Genomic DNA, 25770 nt, shown 5'->3' with positions numbered 1-25770 from the left:
TACTTAAAATAGAAAGTATTCCTACTAGATATAGAAATAGATAAGTTATGTGATAAAAGATTTGACAGAAAAATTAAAAGTTGACCTATTAGTATTATGAAAAACTATTTGTTATAAAGTTCTATGTAATAAAGCATTTGAAAATAAAAGTACTAAGCTTATTATTTCTGCATTTGAAGAAAAAAAGTGTTGAGCTTAAAGGGAAAACCTGATTAATTTTATTGTTGACTATAACACATTTGCCATTTAATCTAGATTATTTTTATTCTAATAATAAGGACATCCATTGTCTTTTGCTCAAGACCCAAACAAAATTTTAGTAACCAAAACACATTTTTAATAAAAATTTTCTATGTATATAGGTAAATAAACAATAAAACAGCACCAAGGACCTCCATAAAATTTCATTATTCAGTTTCTATAAATGCTGCTTCACCATTAAATGGCACTCAATTTGTTTTAAATGCATGTGATTCTAGAAAACTGTTCAAACTTTTCATCAAAAACCAGGTGGGATTTCCCATAGAAATTCCAAACATCCAAATCAATACAATCTGTGATCTGAATATCAACTTGAGTTGCACAGGTTAAGATGAGGACCCTTCACATAGTGTTGGAAGATCTGATGCAGTCTGTATTGAACTGGCATTGTACTTCTTCAGACTTAGGCTGCCTTCATCGGAAATATCTTCTGTCCTTGAGAGATCAGTTACATCAAGATGGCTCATCAGCTAAATCACGTTGGTCAAAATACCTAGTAAAAAAAAGTATGCATAAAGATATTAATTGCACCATTCCTTGTAATAGCAAAAAACCACATATAGCTCAAATGTCCATTAATAAGGGAACTGGTTAAGTAAACTACAGTACATTTATACAATGAAAGACAACGAAGCTATAAAAAAGAATGAGGGAAATATAGTATTTACACTGCTATGTGATTTCCAATATTTAAGTGAAAAAAACAAGATACAAAACAGACTGGTATGCTAGATTGTGTTTGCAGGAACAAATATATTTACACATATTTCTTTATACTTTTTAAAAGAGATAATGCATGGATAAATAAAAAATTAATAAAATGATTAACTATAAAAGGGAGAAAAGAGGCTAATGAGGATAAAGGTAGATGCTAAAATTATCCAAATGTACCTTGAATTATAATTTTAACTGTAGACAATGTAAATATTTTCTATAATTATCAAGATTAAAGTTTACTTATTTTATCACTATACAATGTAGTTGATTTTTGTATCCCTTTACCAATTACTCCTTTTTTCCCCTCCCTCTCCCCACTCCCCCCAACATCATATCTGTTCACTTGTCTTAATAAGTTCAAGTAATTGTTGTGATTGTTCTTTCTTCTTACCCCCCTCCCCGTTTGTTTGTTTGTATGTTTCTACATTTATTTTTATTAGCTCCCACAAATAAGTGAGAACATGTGGTCTTTCTCTTTCTGTGCCTGGCTTATTTGACTTAATATAATTTTCTCTAAGTCCATCTATGCTGCTGTGAATGGTACTATTTCCTTTTTCTTTTATAGCACAGTAGTATTCCATTGTGTAGATATACCACAGTTTCCTTATCCACTCATCTGATGATGAGCATTTAGGCTGGTTCCAAGTCTTGACTATTGTAAATAGATCTGTAGTAAACATGGGAGTACAGGTATCCCTTCGACATGATGATTTCCATTCCTCTGGGCATATACCCAGCAGTGGAATGGCTGGGTCATATGGTACATCTATCTGTAATTGTTTGAGGAACCTCCATACTATTTTCCCTAAAGGCTGCACCATTTTGCAATCCCACCAACAGCATAGGAGGGTTCCTTTTTCTTCACATCCTCACCAGCATTTATCATTCTCAGTCTTTTGCATATTAGCCATACTTAACTGGAACGAGATAGTATCTCAAAGTGGTTTTGATTTGCAGTTCCCGAATGTTTTTTTTTTTTTTTTTTTTAAAGATGACCGGTAAGGGGATCTCAACCCTTGGCTTGGTGTTGTCAGCACCACGCTCAGCCAGTGAGCAAACCGGCCATCCCTATATAGGATCCGAACCCGTGGCCTTGGTGTTATCAGCACTGCACTCTACCGAGTTAGCCACGGGCCGGCCTCAGTTCCCGAATGTTGAGTGACGTTGAGCACTTTTTCATGTGTCTGTTGGCCATTCATATATCTTCCTTTGAGAACTGCCTATTCAGCTCCTTTGCCCATTTTTTAAATGGGTTATTTGGTTTTTTTGCTGCTGCTTGAGTTCCTTGTATATTCTGGATATTAATCCTTTGTCAGATGTGTATCTTGCAAATACTTTCTCCCACTCTGTGGTTGTCTTTTGCTGTTCTTTTGCTGTGCAGAAGCTTTTTAGCTTGATATAATCCCAGTGGTTTATTTTTCCCTTGGTTGCCTGTGCTTTTGGGGTCATATTCATAAAGTCTGTGCCCAATCCTACTTCCTGAAGTGTTTCCCTTATGTTTTCTTTAAGGAGTTTTATTATTTCAGGATGTATATTTAAATTTTTAATCCATTTTGAGTTGATTTTGGTATGTGGCAAGAGGTATGGGTCTAGTTTCATTCTCCTACATATGAATGTCCAATTTTCCCTGCATCATTTACTGAAGAGGCAGTCTCTTCCCAGTGTGTAGAATTGGTACCCTTGTTGAAGATCAGATGGCTGTAGGCGTGTGGGTTGATTTCTGGGTTCTCTATTCTGTTCCATCGGTCCATGTGGCTGTTTTTATGCCAGTACCATGGTGTTTTGGTTACTACAGCTTTGTAGTATAGTTTAAGTCAGGTAGTGTTATGCCTCTGGATTTATTTTTTGCTCAGGATTGCTTTGGCTATTCATGGCCTTTTTTTATTCCATATGAATGTTAGAATTGTTTTTTCTGGGTCTGAGAAGAATGTCATTGGAATTCTGATGGGGACTGCAATGAATCTGTAGATCATTTTGGGTAGTATGGATGTTTTCACAATGTTAATTCTTCCAATCCAAGAGCATGGGATATCTTTCCCTCTTTTTGTGTCCTCTTTAATTTCTCTCAACAGTAATTTGTACTTTTGTTGTACAGATTTTTCACATCCTTGGTTAACTTTATTCCCGGGTATTTCATTTTTTTGGTGACTACTAAAATGGGCTAGCTTTCTTAAATTCTTTTTCTGCTAGTTCATTGTTGGAGTATAGAAATGCTGCTGATTTTTGCATGTTGATTTTGTATCCTGCAACTTTGCTGAAATTGTTTATCAACTCTGACTTTTTTTGTAGAATCTTTAGGCTGTTCTATATATAGAATTATATCATCTGCAAACAGGGACAATTTGACTTCATCTTTTCTAATCTGGATGCCCTTTAATGCCTTCTCTTCCCTGATTGCTCTGGCTAGTACTTCCAATATTATGTTGAATAGGAGTGGTAAGAGTGGACATCTTTGTTTTGTTCCTGTTCTTAATGGAAAAGCTTTCAACTTTTCCCCATTCAGGATGATATTGGCAGTGGGCTTGTCATATATGGTTTTAATTGTGTTGAGATACTTTCCTTGTAAACTCAGTTTATAGAGAGGCTTCATCATGAATGAATGTTGAACTTTGTCAAATGCTTTTTTAGCATCTATAGAGATGACCACATGGTTTTTGTCTTTGATTCTGCTGATATGGTGTATTGCATTTATTGATTTGCATATGTTGAACCAAACTTGCATCCCTGGGATGAATCCCACTTGATCATGATGTATAATTTTATGTATGTATTGCTGTATTCTATTAGCTAGTGTTTTATTGAGAATCTTTGCATCTATATTCATCAAAGATATTGGCCTGTAGTTATCTTCTTTTCTTGTATCTTTATCTGGTTTTGGTATCAGGGTGATGTTTGCCTCACAGAATGAGTCTGGGAGAATGGCCTCTGTTTCAATTTTTGGAATAGTTTGTAGAAAGTTGGTATTAATTCTTCTTTAAAGGTTTGGTAGAACTCTGCAGTGAAGCCATCTGGTCCTGGGCTTTTCTTTGTCAGGAGACTGCTGATTACAGCTTCAGTCTCTGATTTTTATTGGTCGGTTCAGATTTCCTATGTCTTGGTAGTTTGTGTGTCCAGAAATTTATCCATTCCCTCCAGATTTTCAAATTTGTTGGCGTATAGTTGTTTGTAGTAGTCTCTAATGATTCATTATATTTCTGAGGTATCAGTTGCAATATCATCTTTTTCATTTCTAAGTTTTGTTATTTGTTTCTTCTTTCTTTTTTCAGTTTGCCTTGCTAATGGCTTGTCAATTTTATTTGCCTTCTCAAAAACCCAACTTTCTGTTTCATTGATCTTTTGTATTGTTTTTTGTTTCTATTTCATTTAGTTCTGCTCTGATCTTCTTTCTTTCTTTCTACTAACTTTGGGTTTGGATTTTTCTTGTTTTTCTAGTTCTTTAAGGTGAAATATTAGGTTGTTTACTTGCCATCTTTCCATTCTTCTGAAGCAAGCATTTATTGTGATAAATTTCCCCGTTAGAACTACTTTTGAAATATCCCACAGGTTTTGGTATGATGTGTCATTATTTTCATTAGTTTCAATAAATTTTTTGGTTTCCTGTTTAATTTCTTCTTGGACTCATATGTCATTAAGTTGAATGTTGTTTAATTTCCATGTATTTGTATAGTTTCCAGAGTTTCATTTATTATTGATTTCTGGTTCTAATCCATTGTGGTCTGAAAAAATACATGGAATAATTCCAATTTTTTTGAATTTGTTGAGACTTGATTTGTGACCTAATGTGGTCTATCCTGGAGAATGTTTCATGTGCTGATGATGTCTGCCAAGTCCAACTGGTCTAAAGTTCTGTTTAGATCTTCTATTTCTCTGTTGATTTTTTGCCTAGATGATCTGTCCCATTTTGAAAGGCAGCTATGCTCACCACTATACCACCAACGCTATCTGTCCCATTTTGAGAGTGGGGTGTTCAGGTCCCCTATTATTACTGTATTAGTGTCTCTTTCTTTCTTTAGATCTAATAGTGTTTGCTTTATGTATCTGGCTGCTCCGATGTTGGGTGCATATATATTTGATTTTTATGTCTTCTTGTTGGATAGATCCTTTTATCATTATATACTGGCCTTCTTTATCTTTTCTTATGGCTTTTGATTTAAAATCTATATTATTGATATAAGACTAGCTACTCCAGCTTGTTTTTCATTTCTATTTGCATGGTATATCTTTTTCCATTGTTTCACTCTTACTCTATGTGTGTCATTACAGGTGAGGTGAATCTCTTGAAGGCAGCATATTGTTGGATCCATCTTTTTAATCCAATCAGTCAGTCTGAGTCGTTTGAATGGGGAATTTAATCCTTTTACATTACGAGTTATTACTGAAAGGTGCTGATTTATTCCAGGCATTTTATTGATTTTGTTTGGATATTTTAAATATCTTTTGTTCCTTTCTTTTTGATTTACTGTTTGTCTTTTGTGTTTGTTGGTTTCTTGGTATGGTAGATAAACTTTTTTCTCTTTATTGTTACACTTTTATTTTACTGGTGGATTTTGTTCTTTCTCCAGTATTCATGGTAGTAATGGTTGTTTTTCAGGTATCAGAACCAGCACTTTCTGGAGAATTTCTTGTAAGGCTGGTTGTGTGGTAGTAAACTCCCACAGTTTGTTTGTCTAGGAAATATACTATTTGTCCTCCATTTCGGAAGGATAGCCTTGCTGGGTAAAGTATTCTTGGCTGACAATTTTTGTCTTTTAGTATTTTGAATATATCATCCCATTCTCTTCTTGCTTTTAGGGTTTCTGAAGAAAATTCTCATGTTAGTCTTATATGGGCTCCCTTATAGGTGACTTGATGCTTCTAAGATTCTTTGTTTTTGAATTTTGCCAGTCTGATTATAACATGGCTTGGAGAGGACCTTTTTGAGTTAAATATGTTTGGGGATCTTTGAGTCCCCTGAATCTGAAGATCTGTATCTTTCCCTATACCTGGAAAGTTTTCTGCTATTATTTCATTGAATATGTTTTCAATGCCATTTCCTTTTTCCTCCCCTTCTGGAATATGCATGATTTGGATATTTGAGCATTTAAAGTTGTCTGCTATCTCTCTTAGATTTTCTTCAGTTTTTAAAATTCTTTTCTCTTTTTTTTGTCTGCCTGTGTTATTACGAACAGGCCATCTTCAAGATCAGAAATTTTCTCTTCTGCTTCTAGCCTGCTGTTGAAGCTCTCTGTTGTGTTTTTTATTTCATTGAATGAATCCTTCAGCTCCACAAGCTCTGCTATATTCTTTTTCAGAGCACTGACTTCTTTGTACATTTCCTCTTTCAGATCCTGTATACTGTTTCTCATTTCATTGTGTTGTCTAACTGAGTCTTCTTGCATCTCATTTAGTTTCCTTAGAATTGTAGGTCAAAATTCCTTGTCAGTCATTTCAAGGACTTCCTGTTCTACAGGATCTAGTACTTGAGAGTTATCATATTCCTTTGGTGGTGTCATTCTTGTTCTTTCATATTTCTAGTATTTCTCTGCTGGTGTTTAGTCATCTGGAAGAGAAATTACTCTGGAGTGGGGTTAGCACACCTCTTGCAGGTGTGTTTTATAATGATGGTTGAATGGGGTGCTCTAGTATTAGATCCAGGTAGACACCATAGTGTAGTCTCTGTGAAGGTATTTTGGCTGAATTCAGTGTTGGTGTTGTGTACGAGTGCCACTGTGACCTATTCCGAAGGACACTTATTATTTCTTTGCTGAGGTTGGTGACTCTATATTGGATTGTCAGGAGATAGGCAAGTTTTCAAATTTGGGGAATAGCGCCTTGGAGTCTTGTCACTCTTAGGTTATAGTGGGTGCTCCTGGGCAAGACTGTTGGCACTCTGGCTAGCTCCCTGACTCTATTAGGTGCACTGGGGTATACTAGCACTCCTCAGTTTAAATGGGTGACTCCAAATGGGTTTTCTCTTTTTTCTTTCTTCTTTCCCTGGGCTCTGCTGGTGTCACTACTGTCTATGTCGATGAGTGGTCACCAGAAAACCTACGAGGTAGTGGTGGCTGCTGTTTTGGCAGCAAGCTGTCCTTATAGCAACAGTTACTGTGGCAGAGGCTGTCATGGTCCACTCATTTTATCCTGGTGTCTGCAGTAGTGGCAGGAAGTGTTGCTGAAGCTTGGCTACCTGTTGCTCTCTCAGGGCTTCAGGGTCAGTGGAGCAGGCCTCTCAAGGGCAGGGTCTTGCCTGGCCAGGTTCCTGTGGAGCAGTTTCGGAGGCTAGGAAGTCCAAAGTCCAAAGAACATATCTGGTGAGGGTCTTGGTGGTTGCAACAGAGACCCAGGGGTCTCACATGGCAGAAATGGTGGAGCAGAGAGCAATAAGATTAAAGTTTTAAAATCAATAATCAAATTCCACCAAATGAATTTCACCATGTATCAAGTTGGCATACCACACAGCATAATTTCAAATGAATTTAAACACTACATTCTGACTGTATGTCCCTAATGAGATAAATCAGAGACAAAAAGAACTGAAAGAAATTCTTAAATATTTCAATAGTTGTACTTTCAGTAACACTGCTATTATTATTCTGAAACTATTATACATATTTTAGAATAAAGCCAATAGTTATGTTAATGTTGTTAGAAACCAGAATTTTCAGCACAGGAAAAAGAAATATAACATTAAAGGAAAAATTATTTAATTTTAAATTTTAACTAAAATTTTAATTTGAACTCAGGATTTTATTTGTCTTTTGCTAAAAAACATTTCTTAGCTCTGTTGACTGAAAAGGAATAAAAGCAATGACTAGCTTAATAAGAACTAGCTTTCCTAGTGTCCAAATTGTGGTCTCTAAATACCATTTTTTACTTTAACAAAAAGGAACCATCACTCCCAGGAGAAAAGACTGATTCCAGATCTGGAACTGGAAATGCACAAGATACATATGAATCATCTTGGCATACCAGGAAGTAAGAAAGCCATAAAAGACCACTAAGGGTCGTGTCAAAAGGAGATAGGAATTGACCTCGAGTGTTCCAACTGGCCAAAGATAGAACAATTTGAGCATCAAAAAGAATGATTAAATAGATTGAAATTGAGTTGGCCTTCCATATCCGTGGGTTCCACATTTGTAGATTCCATCAACCGTGGATCAATATTCGGGAAAAAAAAAAAATTCCTCTGTATTGAACATGTACAGAGTTTTTTCCTTGTCATTATTCCTTATACATACAGTATGCAACTATATAAAGTATATGAGAGGATGTATCTTCAGTAAATTGGTTATAGGACCCCTGTGCATACCAAAATCCACAGATGCCCCAAATCCTTGATATAAAATGGCCTAGTATTTGCATAATAACCTATACATAGCCTCCCTCCTGTATACTTTAAATCATCTCTAGATTACTTTTTAATACCCAACACAATGTAAATGCTATGTAAATAGTTGTTATACTGTATTTTTTTATTTGTATTACTTTTCATTGTTATTATTATTTTTTTTTAAATTTTTGATCTATGGTTGATTGAGTATGCAGATGTGGAAACTGTGGATACAGATGGCTGACTATACATCAAATGTTAAAATTCTAAAGTGCAAAATGATAATCCAAAAATAGATACAACCTTATTGGTCATCTTTAGAAACTGCTAGGCCACCTCTCATTAACCTAAAAATTAGTAATTAAAGAGCAAGAAGCTAGCACATATCCTGGTTTATTTGTTTGTTTTATAAATTACATTTCAAGGTAACCATGTTGTTGAAGGGAAGTTATTTTTTTATAGAAAAATTCTAGCTAATACATGAGTAGGGAATGATAGAAAACACAGCATTATTTAATTGCCAGTGAAATAATGGATCTAAGAAATAATCATCAATGGCTGTCTAAACCAACTGGTAAAAGGTATGAATTTTACTAAACCCAGTGATCAATTTTATCAACACTAAAGTAGAACAACTGGATATATGCCTCCTGATGTGACACATCAGCACCCATGGAGTCTTGTCAAACAAACAAAAAACACTCCAAATAATCAGGCCTCTAGACCTACCTACCAGTTTACTGAAAATATGGGGGATAGATGAACACATTAAATACCATGAGACATAGTCAATCCAGACCAGGAGAAATTTTACAAGTCAAATTTTACAGTTTCTTCAACAAATAAATGGCAAAGGAAAAAACCCAGGGGGTTGGTGAAGAGACTTAAGAGACATCTCACACAAAAGCAATGACTGAGGGCCGGCCCGTGGCTCACTTGGGAGAGTGCAGCGCTGATAACGCCAAGGCCGCAGGTTTGGATCCCATATAGGGATGGCTGGTTAACTCACTTGGGAGAGCGTGGTGCTGACAACACCAAGTCAAGGGTTAAGATCCCCTTACCGGTCATCTTTAAAAAAAAAAAGCAATGACTGGATCTTATTTGGATCCTGATTTGAACAACTCAAATGTAAAAAGACATTTTTGAGATAATTAGGGGATATGAAACATGGACTGGACATCAGATGACACTATGGAATTATTATTAAATTTATTAGGTTTGCTACCAGTATTACAGCCATGTTTTGTTTTTTTCTTTCTCCTCCTTACTGGGGTACAGTCATGTTTTTAAAAAGTCCTTATCAGCTAGATACATACTAAAAACAGGAGAAATGATATGTCTGGGATTTGTATAAAGTACATTAACAAAAAAGATGGAGAGAAATGAAATACCCTGGTGAAGAGTTAATAATCATTGAAGATGGGTGATGAATGGGTCTTGAGGGGGGTTGGTTATTCTACTATGTTTGTGTGTATTTGAAAACCCACATAAGAAGAAGCTTAAAAACGATAATTATTATTGGTAAAATAATTAAGATGGATAAACATGTAGCTATTTGATCCCAGTCGAATAGGATTTTACTCATTTGAATAGGTGATCTCTATGAATTAGCAGTTAATGCCTTAAAGCTATCAAAACAAACAAAACTAATAAGAAAACGAGACTTACAATATGTTACTTATGTTAAAGCTGCTAGTGCAATGAGAATCAAGGCCTTTTTTCAAACTTTCTATACTCTTCTATAAGTCTTCCTTCATGAAGCCTATTAACTTCAGAACTTTTTGTATTCTAGAACTTTTTCCAATTTTATGTAGCTTTTTGAGGAAAAAAATCATAACCAACACACTTGACTATCTTTTTCATAGTTGCACAATATTGTGAAATCTCAGTGGATTAGCTGTCAGAAGCTATGTTTAAATCTCTAAGTTTCATTAATTACTGGTTTACAGAATCATCAATTTCTTAACCTTTCTGAACCTGTGTCATCTGTAAAAAGAAAAAAAAAACAAACCCTACATTGTTATAAGGATCAGACATACTGAATATAAGGTGCCTAGGGCATTGCTCTATCTTCTCATTTAATACTTACTACCAACATATGAGGTATAGGTAGTAGCTTCATTTGTGATCAGCATAGTTAAGAGTTTAACTCTGGACTAAGCTGCCAAGGTTTGGATCCTAGCTCTAACATTTAATAGCATTGTGATGGTAAGAAGTTATTTAACCTCTCTCTGCCATGGTTTCCTCATTTGTAAAGTGATAAAAGCACCTACCTTACGGGGATTAAATGAGTTCCCTACTACGAAGCACTAAGAAAAATGTTTGGCACAAAGTGCCCAGTGTTAATTATCATCAGCAGCATAATCATTATAGATAAACTAAATGTTGAATATATGTATGTTCTGAAAAAGTGTCTTGTTTAGGGGAGAATGAACACAGGATTACTTACCTTCCCAATATTTAAATATATTAAAAGCTTTAAAAAGGTACTGGCATTGGAATAAAAATACTGATCAATGGAACAAAAATATGCTGAGGAAAAGACCTAAAATAACTGTGTGTTTTATTTAGAATTTAGAATATGAAAGTTTTAAAAAAATTCCAGGTCAAATTTTGATGTAAGAAATGAAATCAAACATATACTAAATAAAAATATACCCCAATTGAAAATCAACAAAGGACACAGACAATTAAAAAAATACAAATGCAATAAAATTAAGCACATTCTATCCCCATTGATAATTGAACAAATAAGCAAGAAACCAATTACATATCTGTACCTGCTAACCAAACAGATTAATAAATTCAGAGCAGGAACCCTCTCATCATCTTTGCTGTCCTAGGGGGGGAAAAAAGATAATTTTAAATACAGTTTGTTCTCCCCTAATATTTTTAAAATAAGTTTCCTTTTAAGATGCAAAACATGAAAATTTTATTAGATGATAGTAATCATCACATCCAAATAGCAATCCTCAGAGAAAAAGGGGAAAACTGTAATTTCTTGAGAAACATCTAAGATCATCTTTTAAAGAGCTTCTGAACAAGAAAAAGAAATAAGTTGAAGGCTCTAGGAGGATATCTTGGAAGAAATTCTTTTTCCTAGTTTCTATCAGAGGAACAATAAAAAGCCTACGTCTTGAATAGAAAGTAATAAAAAAATTCATAAATATTTTAAGGAACTAAATTGAGAAAGAGTGAAATCCTGGCTTCCGGGATAAGACATACCAGAAAATATTCCAGATCAGCGTTCTGAATCATGATGCAGGTAATATCTGAACTACACATTCTAGAAAGTTCATTTTAAATATTTGTTAAAGTGACAGGCCCAAGACACATGGAAGGTAGTCTTACAGAGTATGAAATTTATGTTTACACATTTCAAGGGAAAGTCACAATAACTTATTGTGTGTTGTTATAACTGACAGGTCATATGCAAACTTGAAACACACTTCCACAATATTACCACACTTCAATTCTTCTATGTGCCAAGCACTACAAGAAATGAAGCTGAATAAATGTAATGTCTGCTAATAGCACAGAAGATGAAATATCCACATATGAGATTTAATAAAAGGAAAAATGTGTAAAGTACCATAAAAAGGATACAAAGTATGCTAAAAAACAGAGGATGGAGAGACTTTCTCGTCGTTCGGACCAGGGAAAGCTCCATAGCAAGTGGTGGAGTATGAGCCAGATTATGAAAATTATATGTCATTTAGGTGCAAATTGGAAGAGAATGAAAAGGCACTTCTGCAGAGGGAATAAAGTCTAGGGATAAAGCATGGTGGATATTTCATGAACAGCAAGTAAATTTTGCTCGGAGCACGGGCCCTATAAAAGTTAGTTGGGCCACATTATGAAAGTTCAATGAAAATATTTTGGAGTGGTGAATGGAGAACAAATATACGTTTTGGGGAGGGAAGCAGGGAGGAAAGACAAAAAATCAGAACTGGGCTATAGCAAAGCTGCAGGCATCAGTTAGAGGAAGGGTCTAATTGGAGAAATTCAAAACAATCATTGTACCAGGGAATGTTTGTTGGCCACTCTAGCTTCTTATTTCCCTTTACTATGTAGCAACAGAAGCTTATTTTTAGCTAGGCATACTGCCACCCAACCAAAAGTAAACATTTCCTGCAGTCTCCTATAGCCATGTGACTGAATTCTGGCCAATGAGCTAAATAGCCAGAATGCTTGTGGAATCTCTGGGAAGGTTTAAAGGGGATGGATGATGGCTTTCTTCTCTTCTTTCAAGCCACTTATAATAAAATACAGTATAATGGCCAAAGCTCCAGCAGCCATCTTGGATCATGACAGGAGCTTGACATTGGAAACCACATATGGCAGAACTCAAAGTTCTGAGTTACTGCCATCTTAGACCTGTCTGCCTACCTTCAGACTTCCTATATCTAGAAAAGCATCTCCATTTTATTTAAGCTACATTATTTTGGGTTTTCTATTACGTGGCCAAATCTAATCCCAACTAATAAAATATTCCACATGTTTTCCTATTTCATTGGAATCCTGCTTTACCACCATATAAATTGGTGTGTGCTTTCAATTTGAAATAGTAAGCAACAACTTACCACTAAGAGCCTCACTTCAGAGCACCTTCTTGCAAGCTGCCGAATCAGTGAATGAGCCTCAGGTAACAAAGGTTTTTCAAGACAAGCCAACAAAGCATAAAGCCATCTTCCCTAAATAGAATTTTGAAAAGTAATAATCAGACAAATACTGAACCATAGTTTAACTTGTTTTTAAAAATGTCTAATGTTGTGCCTGGTTATTTTCTATGAATAAATCCATAGAACGTTTAACTATCTTATGTTTGGATATAGACAACAAAGGATCATTTGGACAACCAGGTGATATCTTGTATCTTGTAGACATATGACACTGGATACTTTAAAATATTCCCTGGCCTCCAAAGAGTTCATTTCAGAGATTCTTACTACAGCTAAAGTTCTCATTCATAAGCAGAAAACTACATTAAGATGTGTATAAATCCTTGCAAAACTTGAGATACACTTTTTTCTTTGCCCTCTGTGGACAGATAAACAAATCATTTTGTAATTTTATAATTTTGTCCCCTGGATCCATACAAAGGAACAATACTGTAGATGAAATATCATGACAGGCAGAATTTATCCCTGCTCCCTTTTAACATGGATTTTTCTTTTCCTTTACATAACTAATATATTCTGTACTCAATGCAGAAAAACAATGAAGAACACCAAAAACACAAAGGAAAAAACAAACCTGTAGTCCCATCATGCGGATAAAATTTTTGCTAATTTCTAAAATGTTTGTCTTTTTCCTATGTATCTGTACAACTTTTTTTCAATAATCCTTCAACATTATAACAACATTTTGTAGCTTTTACTTGTAATGCTTAATAAACATTTTCTATAATAATAATACATAATAAATAATCTCAACATGGAACTTAACATTCCCTTCTTAACCCCATTTAACAACATGGGAAATGTTTATTAAATATTACAAGTAAAATGGTGGTGTCAAAGCATATGTATGTTCATTAAAGTTTCTGAGATATAATTACCAAATTATACTCCAGAAAGGTTATACCAATCATATTTCTACCTGCAGTGTATATAACTCAGTTTATTCTGAGTAACATATCCCTTTGGGGAAACCTAGAGAATATTAGAACAAAGTTTAAATAACAATTTATGCAACACACTTGGTTCCTCAGGGAACCCCAAATCAATAATAAGACTTTTTCTAAAAACATTCACATCCAGGTTTCTTTTTACAAATATTGAAATTCTCTTTTACAGTTTAAAAAAAGAAAATCATACATTTAAACTTGAATCAAATCTTCAGGGATAAATTTCATATATAAAGACAGCATTCAGGTATTCAAATATCCTCTACACTCAGAAGTTGCTCAAAACTTCTACTGACTGTCTAAAATGAATTTATACTGAAAGGTTCTTTCTCTCAAAGTCAGTGAACACACTGTGAAAATACTAAAAAAATTTTTAGAAACCCAAAACCAAAATGCTGAAAATCTTTCTGAATAGCTTCAACATTTGGATGGTAAAATAAGGCTGTATTTATCAAAAACATATTAGAGGGCTGGCACGTGGCTCACTTGGGAGAGTGTGGTGCTGATAACACCAAGGCCATGGGTTCGGATCCCTATATAGGGATGGCTGGTTAACTCACTTGGGAGAGCGTGGTGCTGACAACACCAAGTCAAGGGTTAAGATCCCCTTACCAGTCATCTTTAAAAAAAAAACAAACATATTAAACAAATAATACTAAATAAAGAAAAAAATAAAAGGTCCTTTCTTCCTTCTGCTAGTTTATGATAAGCAAATATCCTGTAACACAGGTTTTTACTCTAAACACTGATATTCTCAGTACTAGAATTCTGACGGCATGGTTACTTGGATAGAGGAATCAAACACCTTTGATTTAAGAGTCTCATTACTCAAAATAAGATTTAAAGAATTAGTCAATGTTAAAATTTAGTGAATCAGTTGTCAGTTACTCAGGAACACTTTAATGGTTCCTCTGGCAAACACAACTACACTTTTTGGTAATATCCTTTCACTAAATAGCAGGCAAAACCAAATTTATCACCCTCTTGACTGGGTAATTGTTAGAAGCTTCTTTTGCTTTTAAAAAAAAAAAAAAAAAAAAAAAACCTCTCACAACAAAGTTAAAAAACAAAAAAAGGAGGAAAACAGATCAGATAAATAATTTGAGTAAAGGGTCACTATCAAACATAGAGGATTGACATAAGGTTTTACATTCCATTTCTAGTTTTCAATAAACAAGCAGCTTAAGAACACAAAGTTATCGATCAAAGGTGTAGCTAATATACCAACAGATGGGGAAAACACTGTTTCACTGGTATTGAAAGAAATGTATATTATATTTAATTTGAAGTATTACTACACATTTACTAAATTTGAAAAATAGAATGGCTGGTTAGCTCAGTTGGTTAGATCAGGATGTTATACACCAAGGTCCAGGGTTCAAATCCCTGGACTGGCCAGCCAAGGAAAAAAAAAAAAAAAGGAAAAATAAACATAAATTATAAAATTAGAGTGAGCCATATGGAACTGGTATAATCAAACATTTTAAGCTACAAAAATGGCAATTTCATGTGGTTCAACTTAAAGTGGGGTTGCAGAGAAGAGAAATAAATGTAAGTGTCCATTACTGATGGCATTATAAACTGGTTTGTTTCTTCTGGAGACCAACCTGGCAAAACGTAACAAAGGCTTATAAAATCTTGATCCTTATAAAACCTTGATCCAATAATCCTAATCTAGAAACATCCTGAGAAATTAATAATAAAAAAATAAGTTAGTATAAATGTTTGTAATTTACTCGTGATTGTAAAACATGAGGAAGAACCCAAATGGTTGATAATAAGAGAATCAAAGTAAACTAAGAGACAATAAGACAACTGCAATTATGTGAATTACATTATCCTATAGAAATATATGTAAGAAATGTGAGCTAAAAAATATACATACACACACATTGATTACAACTATGTAAAAGACATGTATAACCATTGAAAGAAGCTGAAGAAGTAATCTTAAACATATACATTTTTTCCCTATAAAAAGTATATGGTATATAGTACAGATTTAAAAGGATGAAGACATAAAACTGTAAAATGAAATGTAGTGATAAAGAATATGGTCATTGTACTTATTAAAGTGATTTATCTAAGCCATTTTGCTGAAGTAAGCTGGGAAACTTAATACACCCTACAATGCAATGTTGGTTTATCTGTCTTTCCCAGGAGACTATAAACTTCTGGCGGGCAAAGATTATACAGGTCTCAATAGGTAGCTCTGGAGCCTCAGGTAACAGATTTATATAATACCCACCAAATTTATCCAATTTTGAAGTTGAAAAATAAGCTGTGAATATAAAGTATTAAAATAAAGTATAGTGTAGTTATTAGGAGTACAGATCCTAGAACCAGATTGCATGGGTTTGAGTCTTCCAGCTACGAGCTGTTTGACCTCAAGCATATTACGGAACCCTTGCCCTGTATGCTTTAATTTCCTTATCTGTAAAATGGGATAATAACATAAGTCATTGGAGGGTTCCATGAGTTATTACATTGTTCCTTAGAACAATGCCTGGCATGTAGTGCTTGCTACTATTGTTATTTCTGATATTCTTTTTTGAACTGAATTTTAAGGCCATTTTAGAAAATGCATTTCAAACTTCTTTAAGCCAGTATTACTCAAAGTGGGGTCTGCAGACTGGTTGCCAGTCTGTGACCTATTTGTTACTGGTCCACAACGAGATAAGTAGCTTGTACCAGGATAGGAATCAACTCTTTAGTTGACATTTTTTTCTCAAAGTAAGACTTTTTTAAGAGAGAGTAGAATGTTGATTATTCTGGTGTAAGTTCCTGATATCACTATAAAAAAGCATAGTTCAGATTACATGTACAGTTCTATACATACTAGGGTACTTCAAAAAGTTTGTGGAAAAATGGAAATGAAAGACAATATGGGCTGGCTCAGAGGTTAAGAGTGTGGTGCTGATAATATCAAGGTCCAGGGTTCAATCCCTGTGGCCAGCCACAAAAAAAAAGGAATCTTTCCATGAACTTTTTGAAGACCCCTTGTGTGTGTGTATATATATATATCTACACATACACATACACATATATAAATATAAACACTGTAGAGTCACGTCTCATATATAATATATAACTTTGCCTGCATTATGAAAATAAAAAGATGCAATACTACCAGTTCTGGAGTAAAGTCTCTTTCTCCAAACCAATTATTCAGGTATTCCAAAACACTAGTTACTGTTGCCTAAAAAACAAACAAACAAACAAACAAAAAAACAAGTAGTGGGGAGGTATTGTATCAGTAATAAAACACTAACAAGTCCAACATAAGTTCCATTAAGTTTACTTAGAAATCAACTCTGATAGTCTCATTCTTCAGACTTCCAAAGAAAACTGTGACTCTAATCAGTAATTTGATTAAATGGCTCACCCAATAAGAAGAGGCTTTTAAGACGAATATTTTTACATTTTCATATATCAACTAATGCCTTGGTTTAAATCCTAGGATTTAGCTTGTAACTACTTGAAAAATTTCACATGGTCTTAAAAAAGGAGTCTTTGCATTAATACTTTCAGTTTATTTCCCAAGTCAAACTAAATCAAAGTACAAATCTAAAGAGAAAATTAGCTAGAGAAAGAACTGTTTTAAAGCTATACAGACAGAACTTACCAAACTTTTGAAAATATTCCCTGGCTTACTCAAATATAGTTGAATGCTTTCAAACAAAAGAATCACACTGATGGAATTTACTACAACTGCTACAATGTATTAATGTAAACGATCAAGTAAGTGAAATTGTCAGCCTGTGTATGATTGCCACCCCCAGCCTTAGCAGACGAATTATGCATGATTTAACAGAGTATGAACCTCAAAAAAAAAAAAAATCTTTCAAGAGATGAAAGCACCTTCCAAGAGATGCTATGTGAAAGCAAAACAGAAAAAAGTTTTTATTTGCCTTTTAAATGGATAACAAAGAGTCCCTGCTGCTAAAACACTGAAAACCAAACTCCATAATTCTCCCCTTTTGATCCAAAAAATTTGGTATTTCCATCTCGATGAAACGTGTAGGATGTCTAGAACTGGAAATGGCAACTGACCTCAGTACTTAACTCAAACTTGAGAATCTAAGACTTACAATTAAAATGTACACAACTGAATACTTTAGCACCCTAATAGCATGAGCTCTGGAGTTAGATCTACCTGGCACTGAAATTCAGTGTTGCCATTTACTTGCTGAAAACCACCTCCAAATTACTTAACCTCAAATTTTGTTTCCTAATCTAAAAGAATGGATATTAATAACAACTCCCCATGTAAAGTTGTAGTGAACATTAAATAACCACTGAAGAGCTTAGGACAAGGTCTTCCATACTGTAAGTATTCAGTAAATGTATTCAAATACTTGCACAGACATTGCAAACAGAAGAATGCATATATCCTTATAATTACATGGATTTTACCTGATTCATTCTGCTAACAATACTAAGCAAGGGGGGAAAACCAATCTGTAAGAAAAAATGAGAATGAAATTTACTAAATGATGTTTATAGGAGGGGCTTCATTTTTTTTCCCAAAATGGTGAATTTCTTGCCATACTGTTGTTTACAAAGAATAGATAAAAGACAATGATTTCATTGCCCATTATAAGAAGACATTCCAGGAACAATTATGTTGGTAATGTGAAAGAAAATAACATCTTGAAATCTGAATATATAAACTTTAAGTATGATTTTAGTAACTAAAATGTTAAAGTACGAAATTTTAAAAAATGATACTACTTGAAAAAGTTCAATTCTTATCAAATATATTCAATGAAATTATAACATACTATGTCATTAATATGTTGTACATACACATCATTTCAAAGTCTTCAGCTAAGGCTAACATTTTCAGGAATTAAGGGTACTTGAATTAGGATGATATTCTTCAAACCTAATCTGATTAGATTCAAAGTCTACTTTGGAGTTTGATGCTGACAACTCTGATCACGAAAACACCACTGACTTGTGAGAAACTTAGAAGATATGCATTAAACTCTCGCTTCCTTAAGTGGTTTTTTAATAAGGTATATTTTACTTGTATGTATTCTGTAATAAACTAAATAAATTTTAATTCTTTATTTAACTATAAAAGCTTTGAAATGTAGCATACATTAAGGATATTACCCAACAGAACAATACATTGTATGAGAAACAGTGCCAAATTATCTTCTCCAAATATTTGAGTGTTATACTCTTGCACCATGTGTAAGAGTGCCTGTTTTCCCAGCCCTTGTCAACACAGTATATCGAACTCTCTTTGCCCCTGTTACCTGAAAATAGCAGTTCAGCATAGTTATATTTTATATTTCTATTACAAGTGAGGTTTGGCATCTTCTCATCTAAGTACAATTTGTATTTCAGGTACAGGGATCAAACCCTGGACCTTAGTGTTACCAGTACTACTCATAACTCGTTATTTGACCCATGCTTATTAATAATTTCAAAAAACTGAATCCTATTTAACTAATAAAATTATTACACAGATAAAACACATGAGATATGAAGCCAACCTAAAATAAGTGACAGTAAATTGTTTCAGAAACTGGGATGCCACTTTTTAAGTTTAAGACCTAATAAACTAAGTTAGGAGTTGGCAAACGTTTTCTGTAAAGAGCCAGAGAGTAAACATTTTTACTTAAACATTTAGGTTTTGCAGGCTACATACAGTCTCAGTCACATATTATTTGTTTGTTGCTTTTTTACAACCCTTTAAAATGTTAAAACCATTCTTAGCCCATGGGGTATACAAAAACAGACTGTGGACTGGATCTGGCCCAATTGTAGTTTCTGACCCCTTATACTAAGTGATGCAGCAAAATAAGAACGTTTTTTGTTTTGTTAATCCACATATCACCTACTTGTACATAATCAATTCCAGGACTTTCACTGGTAGCTGGTCCAATAGCACCTTCAGCATATAACTTTTCACCCAGACAAAATTTTTTCCAGCCTTCTTCATCTTCGGATTTTGGCTGGAAGAAAAAAATAAATTTACTTATCCACATTTATTTTTATATTGAACAGTAAAAAAAAAGTGAGGATTTTCAAAATTCTCACTACCTCAATACAAAGATACAGTATCGATTATGGGCAGAATTGTGTGTCCCCAAAATTCAGATGTTGAAGCCCTAATGTCCAGTTTCACAGAATGTGACTGTATTTGGACATAGGGCCTTTTAAAGAGGTGGTTAAATTAAAATTAGGCCATTAGGGTGAGCCCTAATACAATCTGACTGGTGTCCTTATGAGAGGAAATTTGGACACACAAAGAGACACCAGGGATTCGCCCACATACAAGCTCTCACGCACAGAGGAAAGACCATGTGAGGACACAGGGAGAAGGGGCTACCTGCAAGACAAGGAAAGAAGCCTCAGAAGAAACTAACCCTGCTGACATCCTGTTCTTAGACTTTTAGTTTTCAGGACTGTCAGAAAATAAATTTTTGTTCTTTAAGTCACCTAGTCTCTTATGGCAGCTCTACTAAATACAGTGTATAAATGGTCACACTGTATGTGGTATGTGTTTAATTGGGATCACACTATAATGGACACTGACAAGAAAAAGTATATGCAAAAGAGGGTGATAAAGATGGAAATGAGTCTGGGAAAAAATGCAATAAGAATGTTTAAAGGACAGAAGGATACCAGGTAAGGAAACATGATTACATACTTCATATACTAGTACTCTATGTTGCTAGTTAGAAAAAGCAGGACTAGTAGAGGAGAACATTCAGCTTAATGTAACCACCTTTACAAAACAACTTTTATTTATAGATATCACCTTGCACATTATTATGCATAGGTGCATTTTTCCTCCCTGAGGATAAGCAGCTTTTTTTTATTAGATTCTCAGGATGAACATGAGACCTCTAAAAGGTTAGAACCTATTGTCCTGCAACAATGTATCCACTGTTTCCCATTACTCTATTAGGTCAGAGGCTGTTTCTGTTTCAGTTAATAAATAACTGGATAAATCAATAAATAAATGCTCATATTAACATAGTTGCCATCAGAGTGTGATTTAAAATTTTTTCATTTTATTAATTACATAATGTTTACATTTGCCATGAGAAATATTTACAACTGATACATAATATTCTACTGTTCTGATGGACTATTATTTATTGAATCAACTATGTTAGGTCATTTCCATTTCTGACAAAACCATATTATCATAATGTAATTGATGTGGCTTCTTTTTGAATTAGGGGGCACGTACCCAAAAGTCCTTACACTGAATAAGAAGAAAATATATCTATCTACTTACCTCCCCACACCCACCAACACACACACACACACGCACACGCACGCAAGCACGCACGCACGCACGCACGCACGCACGCACCCATCTTGCAGGAAGGCAATACTGGATAGTAAAAGAAACAAGCTTTAGAGAAAGGCAAATGTGAGTTTGAATCCCAGCTACACCTTTTAGGAGTTAAATGACAGGGGCAAGTTATAAGTTAGTTCCCTTCAAACTTTTCGTAGAGCAGAGCTTCCAACTGGTATGCAGAAGCATACAGAGATGCCATACATTGAATCAGCTTTCAGCTGGTTGTCTCAGGAAAGCTATGCAAGCAGCCATTTATCCCAATGTGTCCTAGAGGAAGTTTCTAAAATCTTAAATCTATGAGCCACCTCAAACTGTGTGCAAAATTTTGTGCATAGGTGCATTTTTTCCCCTCTGAAGATAAATCGCTTTCACTAGATTCTCAGAAGTAAGAAATTCCCTAAAATGTTAAAAACTATTGCCCTGGAACATGTATCCACCTCTTCCCTAACTCCCTTTTTGAGTAGTCTCCGTATAACATAGCTACTAAAAAGCATAAAATACCTGATAACATGTAGGAAATACTACTTTCCAGTATGCTTGATAGCCTTCACTAATATGTCACTAGTATTGAGAAACGTCGCTCTGTGTAAATGTGGGTTTACTGCATGCAGCCATTACCTCATCGGGAAAATCCGATAAGCCTTTATTCAATCTTTTCATAAACACTGGAAATATATTTATTTCCTAAAAAGTAAATGTCTAGAAGAACCCTTAAAAACTTGTAGAGGCCTAAGAGTCACCTACACAAAGTATCCCAAGATACTGTGGATTCAAACTGCCATGAATATAACAATTTGCACTACAGATTCTATACTTTCCAGGCACTGCTGTGGACTGAATTGTGTCCTCCAAAGTCCATGTATTAGAAACTTAACCCCCACTGTGACAGTGTTACGAGGGTAGGAAATAATATTATGGTAATTGAAAGATGAGGCATTAAAGAGGTGATCATATTGTGAGGACCATGTTCTAGTAAATGGATTAATCCATTGATGGTTTAATGGTGTTCATGGGTGTGGTTCTGATGGCTTTAAAAAGAGAGAGAGTGGAGGTTAGTCTCTCTCTTCTGCCAGTTTCACCATGTGATACCCTGTGTAACTGTGGAGCCACCACCAAGAACAAGACCCTCACAAATGTGTTCCCTGGATTTTGAACTTCTCAGCCTCTGAAACTATAAGCAATAAATATTGTTCCTTTACAAATTATCCACTTTTGGGTATTCTGTTATAAGTAGCAGAAATAGACCAATACAACTACTAATATAATGGAATTGTTACTATTAATGGTATATGGAAAAGAATGAAAATAACAAGGACTAAGCAAGTGAATCTTTAAAGATAAAGTAAATATGACTACTGCATTTCAAGTGCATGTACATTGTATAACTTAAACTGAGAATCTTACATACCATAGTCACATTACTATCCAACTGTTGTGATTTCCAGTGATTTCTATGTTTGTTCACACTCTAAAAGAAGAAAAGTTAGACAATGATCTTCAAAGAGTGGATAACTGAAAAAAAATCAGTTTCTGCACATAATTCTAACCATCATAAAACTTGGAAAATGCTTAAACTGTATTATGTCTAATGATTACAATAATTTCGGAGCTGGCCTATTAGCTCAGTTTGTTACAGCATGGTGCTGATAATACAAAGGTCCAGGGTTCAATCCCTGCACCAACCAGCTGCCAAAAAAAAGAAAATTGATAATTCATGAATATTCTGTATACTTCAGAACCATAAATCTTATTTTTCCAACTACAGTCTAATTAGAGAAATAAATCTGAAGGGGGGTTTTAGTTTAGCTAAATTTGACACTTACCTGTCGAATAGTTGAAAACTGTGCTACTTGCTGCTGTTGCCACTGAAGTGTTGGGGAATAACCTTCAGGGGCAGGCTGGCATCCTGAAAGCTAGAGAAAAGTACATAAATGTTAGGATCAATGTTAGTGGTATACTCGGAATCTCATGCCTTTCCAAAGTAAAAGACCAAGATAAGGAGTAAGGGGTAATCAAGACTGTACAAGGGGCCGGCCCGTGGCTCACTCGGGAGAGTGCGGTGCTGATAACACCAAGGCCCCGGGTTCGGATCCCATATACGGATGGCCGGTTCGCTCACTGGCTGAGTGTGGTGCTGACTACACCAAGTCAAGGGTTAAGATCCCCTTACCGGTCATCTTTTAAAAAAAAAAAAAAAGACTGTACAAGAACAAAGAGTACTGTGCTGATGTAAAAAAGTGGGCATTTCACTTTATGATTTATGTCCCAGTTAAGAACATTAGGAACAGATCCTTACTCATTTTAATAAGATAAATCTGGAATGGTTTATAGTTGGAGTTTCTAAGAAACCTAAATGACATGAGCCCTGAAGATAATAGAATGATAATCCTACCTTTCTATAATATCAACAGTTAGAAACAAAAAGAGAGATATACTCCAAATAAAATATTTCAGTATAGGCAAAATGTACTCAAATAACTTAAATATACTTGACTTTAAAAGGTCTACTTCTCTTTTCTAAAACAGCAAATAGTTCACAACTGATCACACATTGCCTTGAAATAAAACTTTGTGGGGACACTTTTTAAAAATTAGGTATATAAACATCATGTTCCATCAATTAAAAACTTCTGAAAAGGAACTATATAAAACATTATAGTGTCTGAATTAAAATCTCCTAATTATTTATTCATTTTTTAAAAAGATGACCGAGATCTTAACCCTTGGCTTGGTGTTGTCAGCACCACACTCAGCCAGTGAGCTAACCGGCCATCCCTATATAGGATCTGAACCCGTGGCCTTGGTGTTATCAGCACCACACTTTCCCGAGTGAGCCATGGGCTGGCCCTTAAAATCTCCTAATTATAATTATCAGATAAATTACTTAGAAGATAAAAAAGGAAATTATTATCAAAATTTTTCACATGCCACTCTTCTTTGACCTTACGTTAAATATCACCTCCTCAGAGAAACGTTCTGTGGCTACTCTAACTAAAGTATTTGTCCCTCTTATTTACTGACCATTTCATATGTTTGTTTTCTTAATAACAACAGTAACAATGTGTAATTATTTAATTTGTTTGCTCGTTTACTCTCTGTCTTCCTCAGGACAGCATAAACTCTACATGGGTAGGGAACTTTTCTGGTTTATCCTCTGTTGCATTCACTGTGCCTGGCAAAATCTAGTTGCTTAATTAAAAATGTGCTGGATAAATAAATGAAAGAAAATGTCCAGTGTGTAAGTAGCTAGAAAAAAATAAGACATTTGTGTTTCATTCTTAAAAAAAGAAACCTGATCAAATTCAGAACATGCAAAGTACACTAAGATTAAACACCAGTCCAATAACAATTACAAAGACAAAACTGGGAAGTTTCCTTATAAATAAAGGATAGAGCGTGGTGCTGATAACACCAAGGTGAAGGGTTCAGATCCCGTTACTGGCCAGTCGCCAAAAAATAAAAAAATAAAGGATAGCATAAATAACCTACTTAAACACCTGTTTAGAATTGGATCATGATCCTAAAGTAAAATGGGCAAGTCTCCACAAATGCCAGAGTTACTGAAAGCCTCTTTGGTGACAGTAAATGCCAACTGTCCTGGAGGAAAAAGTACAGCAAATGTCCAACTTCGTAGGGAGTAGTCAAATCTTACCTACACCATAATTGATACTGGAAGATACTATAGGAAGACCCTTAGTCTTTTAAATTTGGGGGACGAGGGGATCCCCAAACGGTTGATAAAACTCACAGAAACATTCACACTTTGCTTCCTTTTCAACTTCTTTGGGTCAATTTGAGCTACCACAACATCTGGACATTGAGCTGCTTCGATCCTACAAATAAGTAACAAATGCAAGTAATTTAATTATTATTACGCTTTGCTCATGGGTAGTAAAACAAGCGATTCATTTCCATACTTCATTATGAAATCAGAAAAAAATAAAATAAAATCCAGACTTCAGGAGTATAAACAATATACCCCTGAAACTATCTGGATTAAAAGCAAAGAAATCTGAGAGCACAAATCTTGATACGTGCAATAGCATTCTTGGGCAGAACCGAATAAGCGAAACTGGGGCGGCAACAGAAGCGGGGCTTTATCCCCCCCAGGGGTCGAGCGGGGCACCAGGCGCTATGCCCAAGGGCAGGGCAGACGACCAGCCCACCCGCTCAGGGACAAATCACTCACTGGACCCGCCTCAAGTATTCCTGAGGAGTCCTCGGGGGTACCGAGGGATCGAAACCTTCCGTCAAGTCGCAGGGCTCTACCGGCAACAGCCGGGGCATTAACTCTTCCACTGCAGACTCCGCCGGTACCCACGCCATGGTTTTCAATCCGGCCAGCGCCGCCGAACGCATGCGCTCATTCCAGGTCATAGCGCAGGCGCACACGTAGGCACCTTGGTGCGGCGCGAAGTCAGCGGCCGTTTGGGGGTGTAACTGCGCATGAGCAAACGTACTGCTTGCCCCAAGGTTAAATCTACGGTGGTGTAAGGCAGTCACTGCGAGTTTAATTCCTGGGGG

At 35.2% G+C, this 25770-nt stretch overlaps 1 protein-coding gene across 4 annotated transcripts; it reads right to left on the bottom strand.

Annotated features, from left to right (window-relative positions):
• Positions 1–195: 195 nt before the first annotated feature.
• Positions 196–25605, bottom strand: GEMIN2 (gem nuclear organelle associated protein 2). Of its 4 annotated transcripts, XM_063091144.1 has the most exons (10): positions 25436–25605; positions 24995–25079; positions 23070–23159; positions 22655–22714; positions 19772–19885; positions 18333–18377; positions 17047–17115; positions 12871–12981; positions 11068–11126; positions 196–754 (listed from the first exon to the last, which is right to left on the bottom strand). In XM_063091144.1, exons 1-10 carry the CDS (start codon positions 25603–25605, stop codon positions 715–717), a joined length of 843 nt encoding a protein of 280 aa, XP_062947214.1. In that variant the 3' UTR covers positions 196–714. The 4 variants fall into 4 exon arrangements, with proteins under 4 accessions (XP_062947214.1, XP_062947217.1, XP_062947215.1 ...); XM_063091147.1 differs by lacking the exon at positions 11068–11126 and having other exon boundaries at positions 25436–25581; XM_063091145.1 differs by lacking the exon at positions 18333–18377 and having other exon boundaries at positions 25436–25581.
• Positions 25606–25770: the final 165 nt, after the last annotated feature.

The sequence above is a fragment of the Cynocephalus volans genome, chromosome 3 (genome assembly GCF_027409185.1).
Source record: "Cynocephalus volans isolate mCynVol1 chromosome 3, mCynVol1.pri, whole genome shotgun sequence".
NCBI classification, from domain to species: Eukaryota; Metazoa; Chordata; class Mammalia; order Dermoptera; family Cynocephalidae; genus Cynocephalus; species Cynocephalus volans.
Note: the sequence above shows the minus strand (reverse complement) of the source record. Positions and strands in the feature narration are given on the sequence as shown.

Excerpts from the sequence above, each read along its gene's own strand:
- GEMIN2 (XM_063091144.1), bottom strand. The coding sequence starts at position 25,605 with ATGCGTTCGGCGGCGCTGGCCGGATTGAAAACCATGGCGTGGGTACCG. Across the intron at positions 11,127-12,870 it reads CTGAAGTGAGGCTCTTAGTG|GACAGCAAAGATGATGAGAG; the intron begins GTAAGTTGTTGC and ends TTCCCCCCCTAG. Across the intron at positions 755-11,067 it reads TTAATCTGTTTGGTTAGCAG|GTATTTTGACCAACGTGATT; the intron begins GTACAGATATGT and ends TTTTTTTACTAG.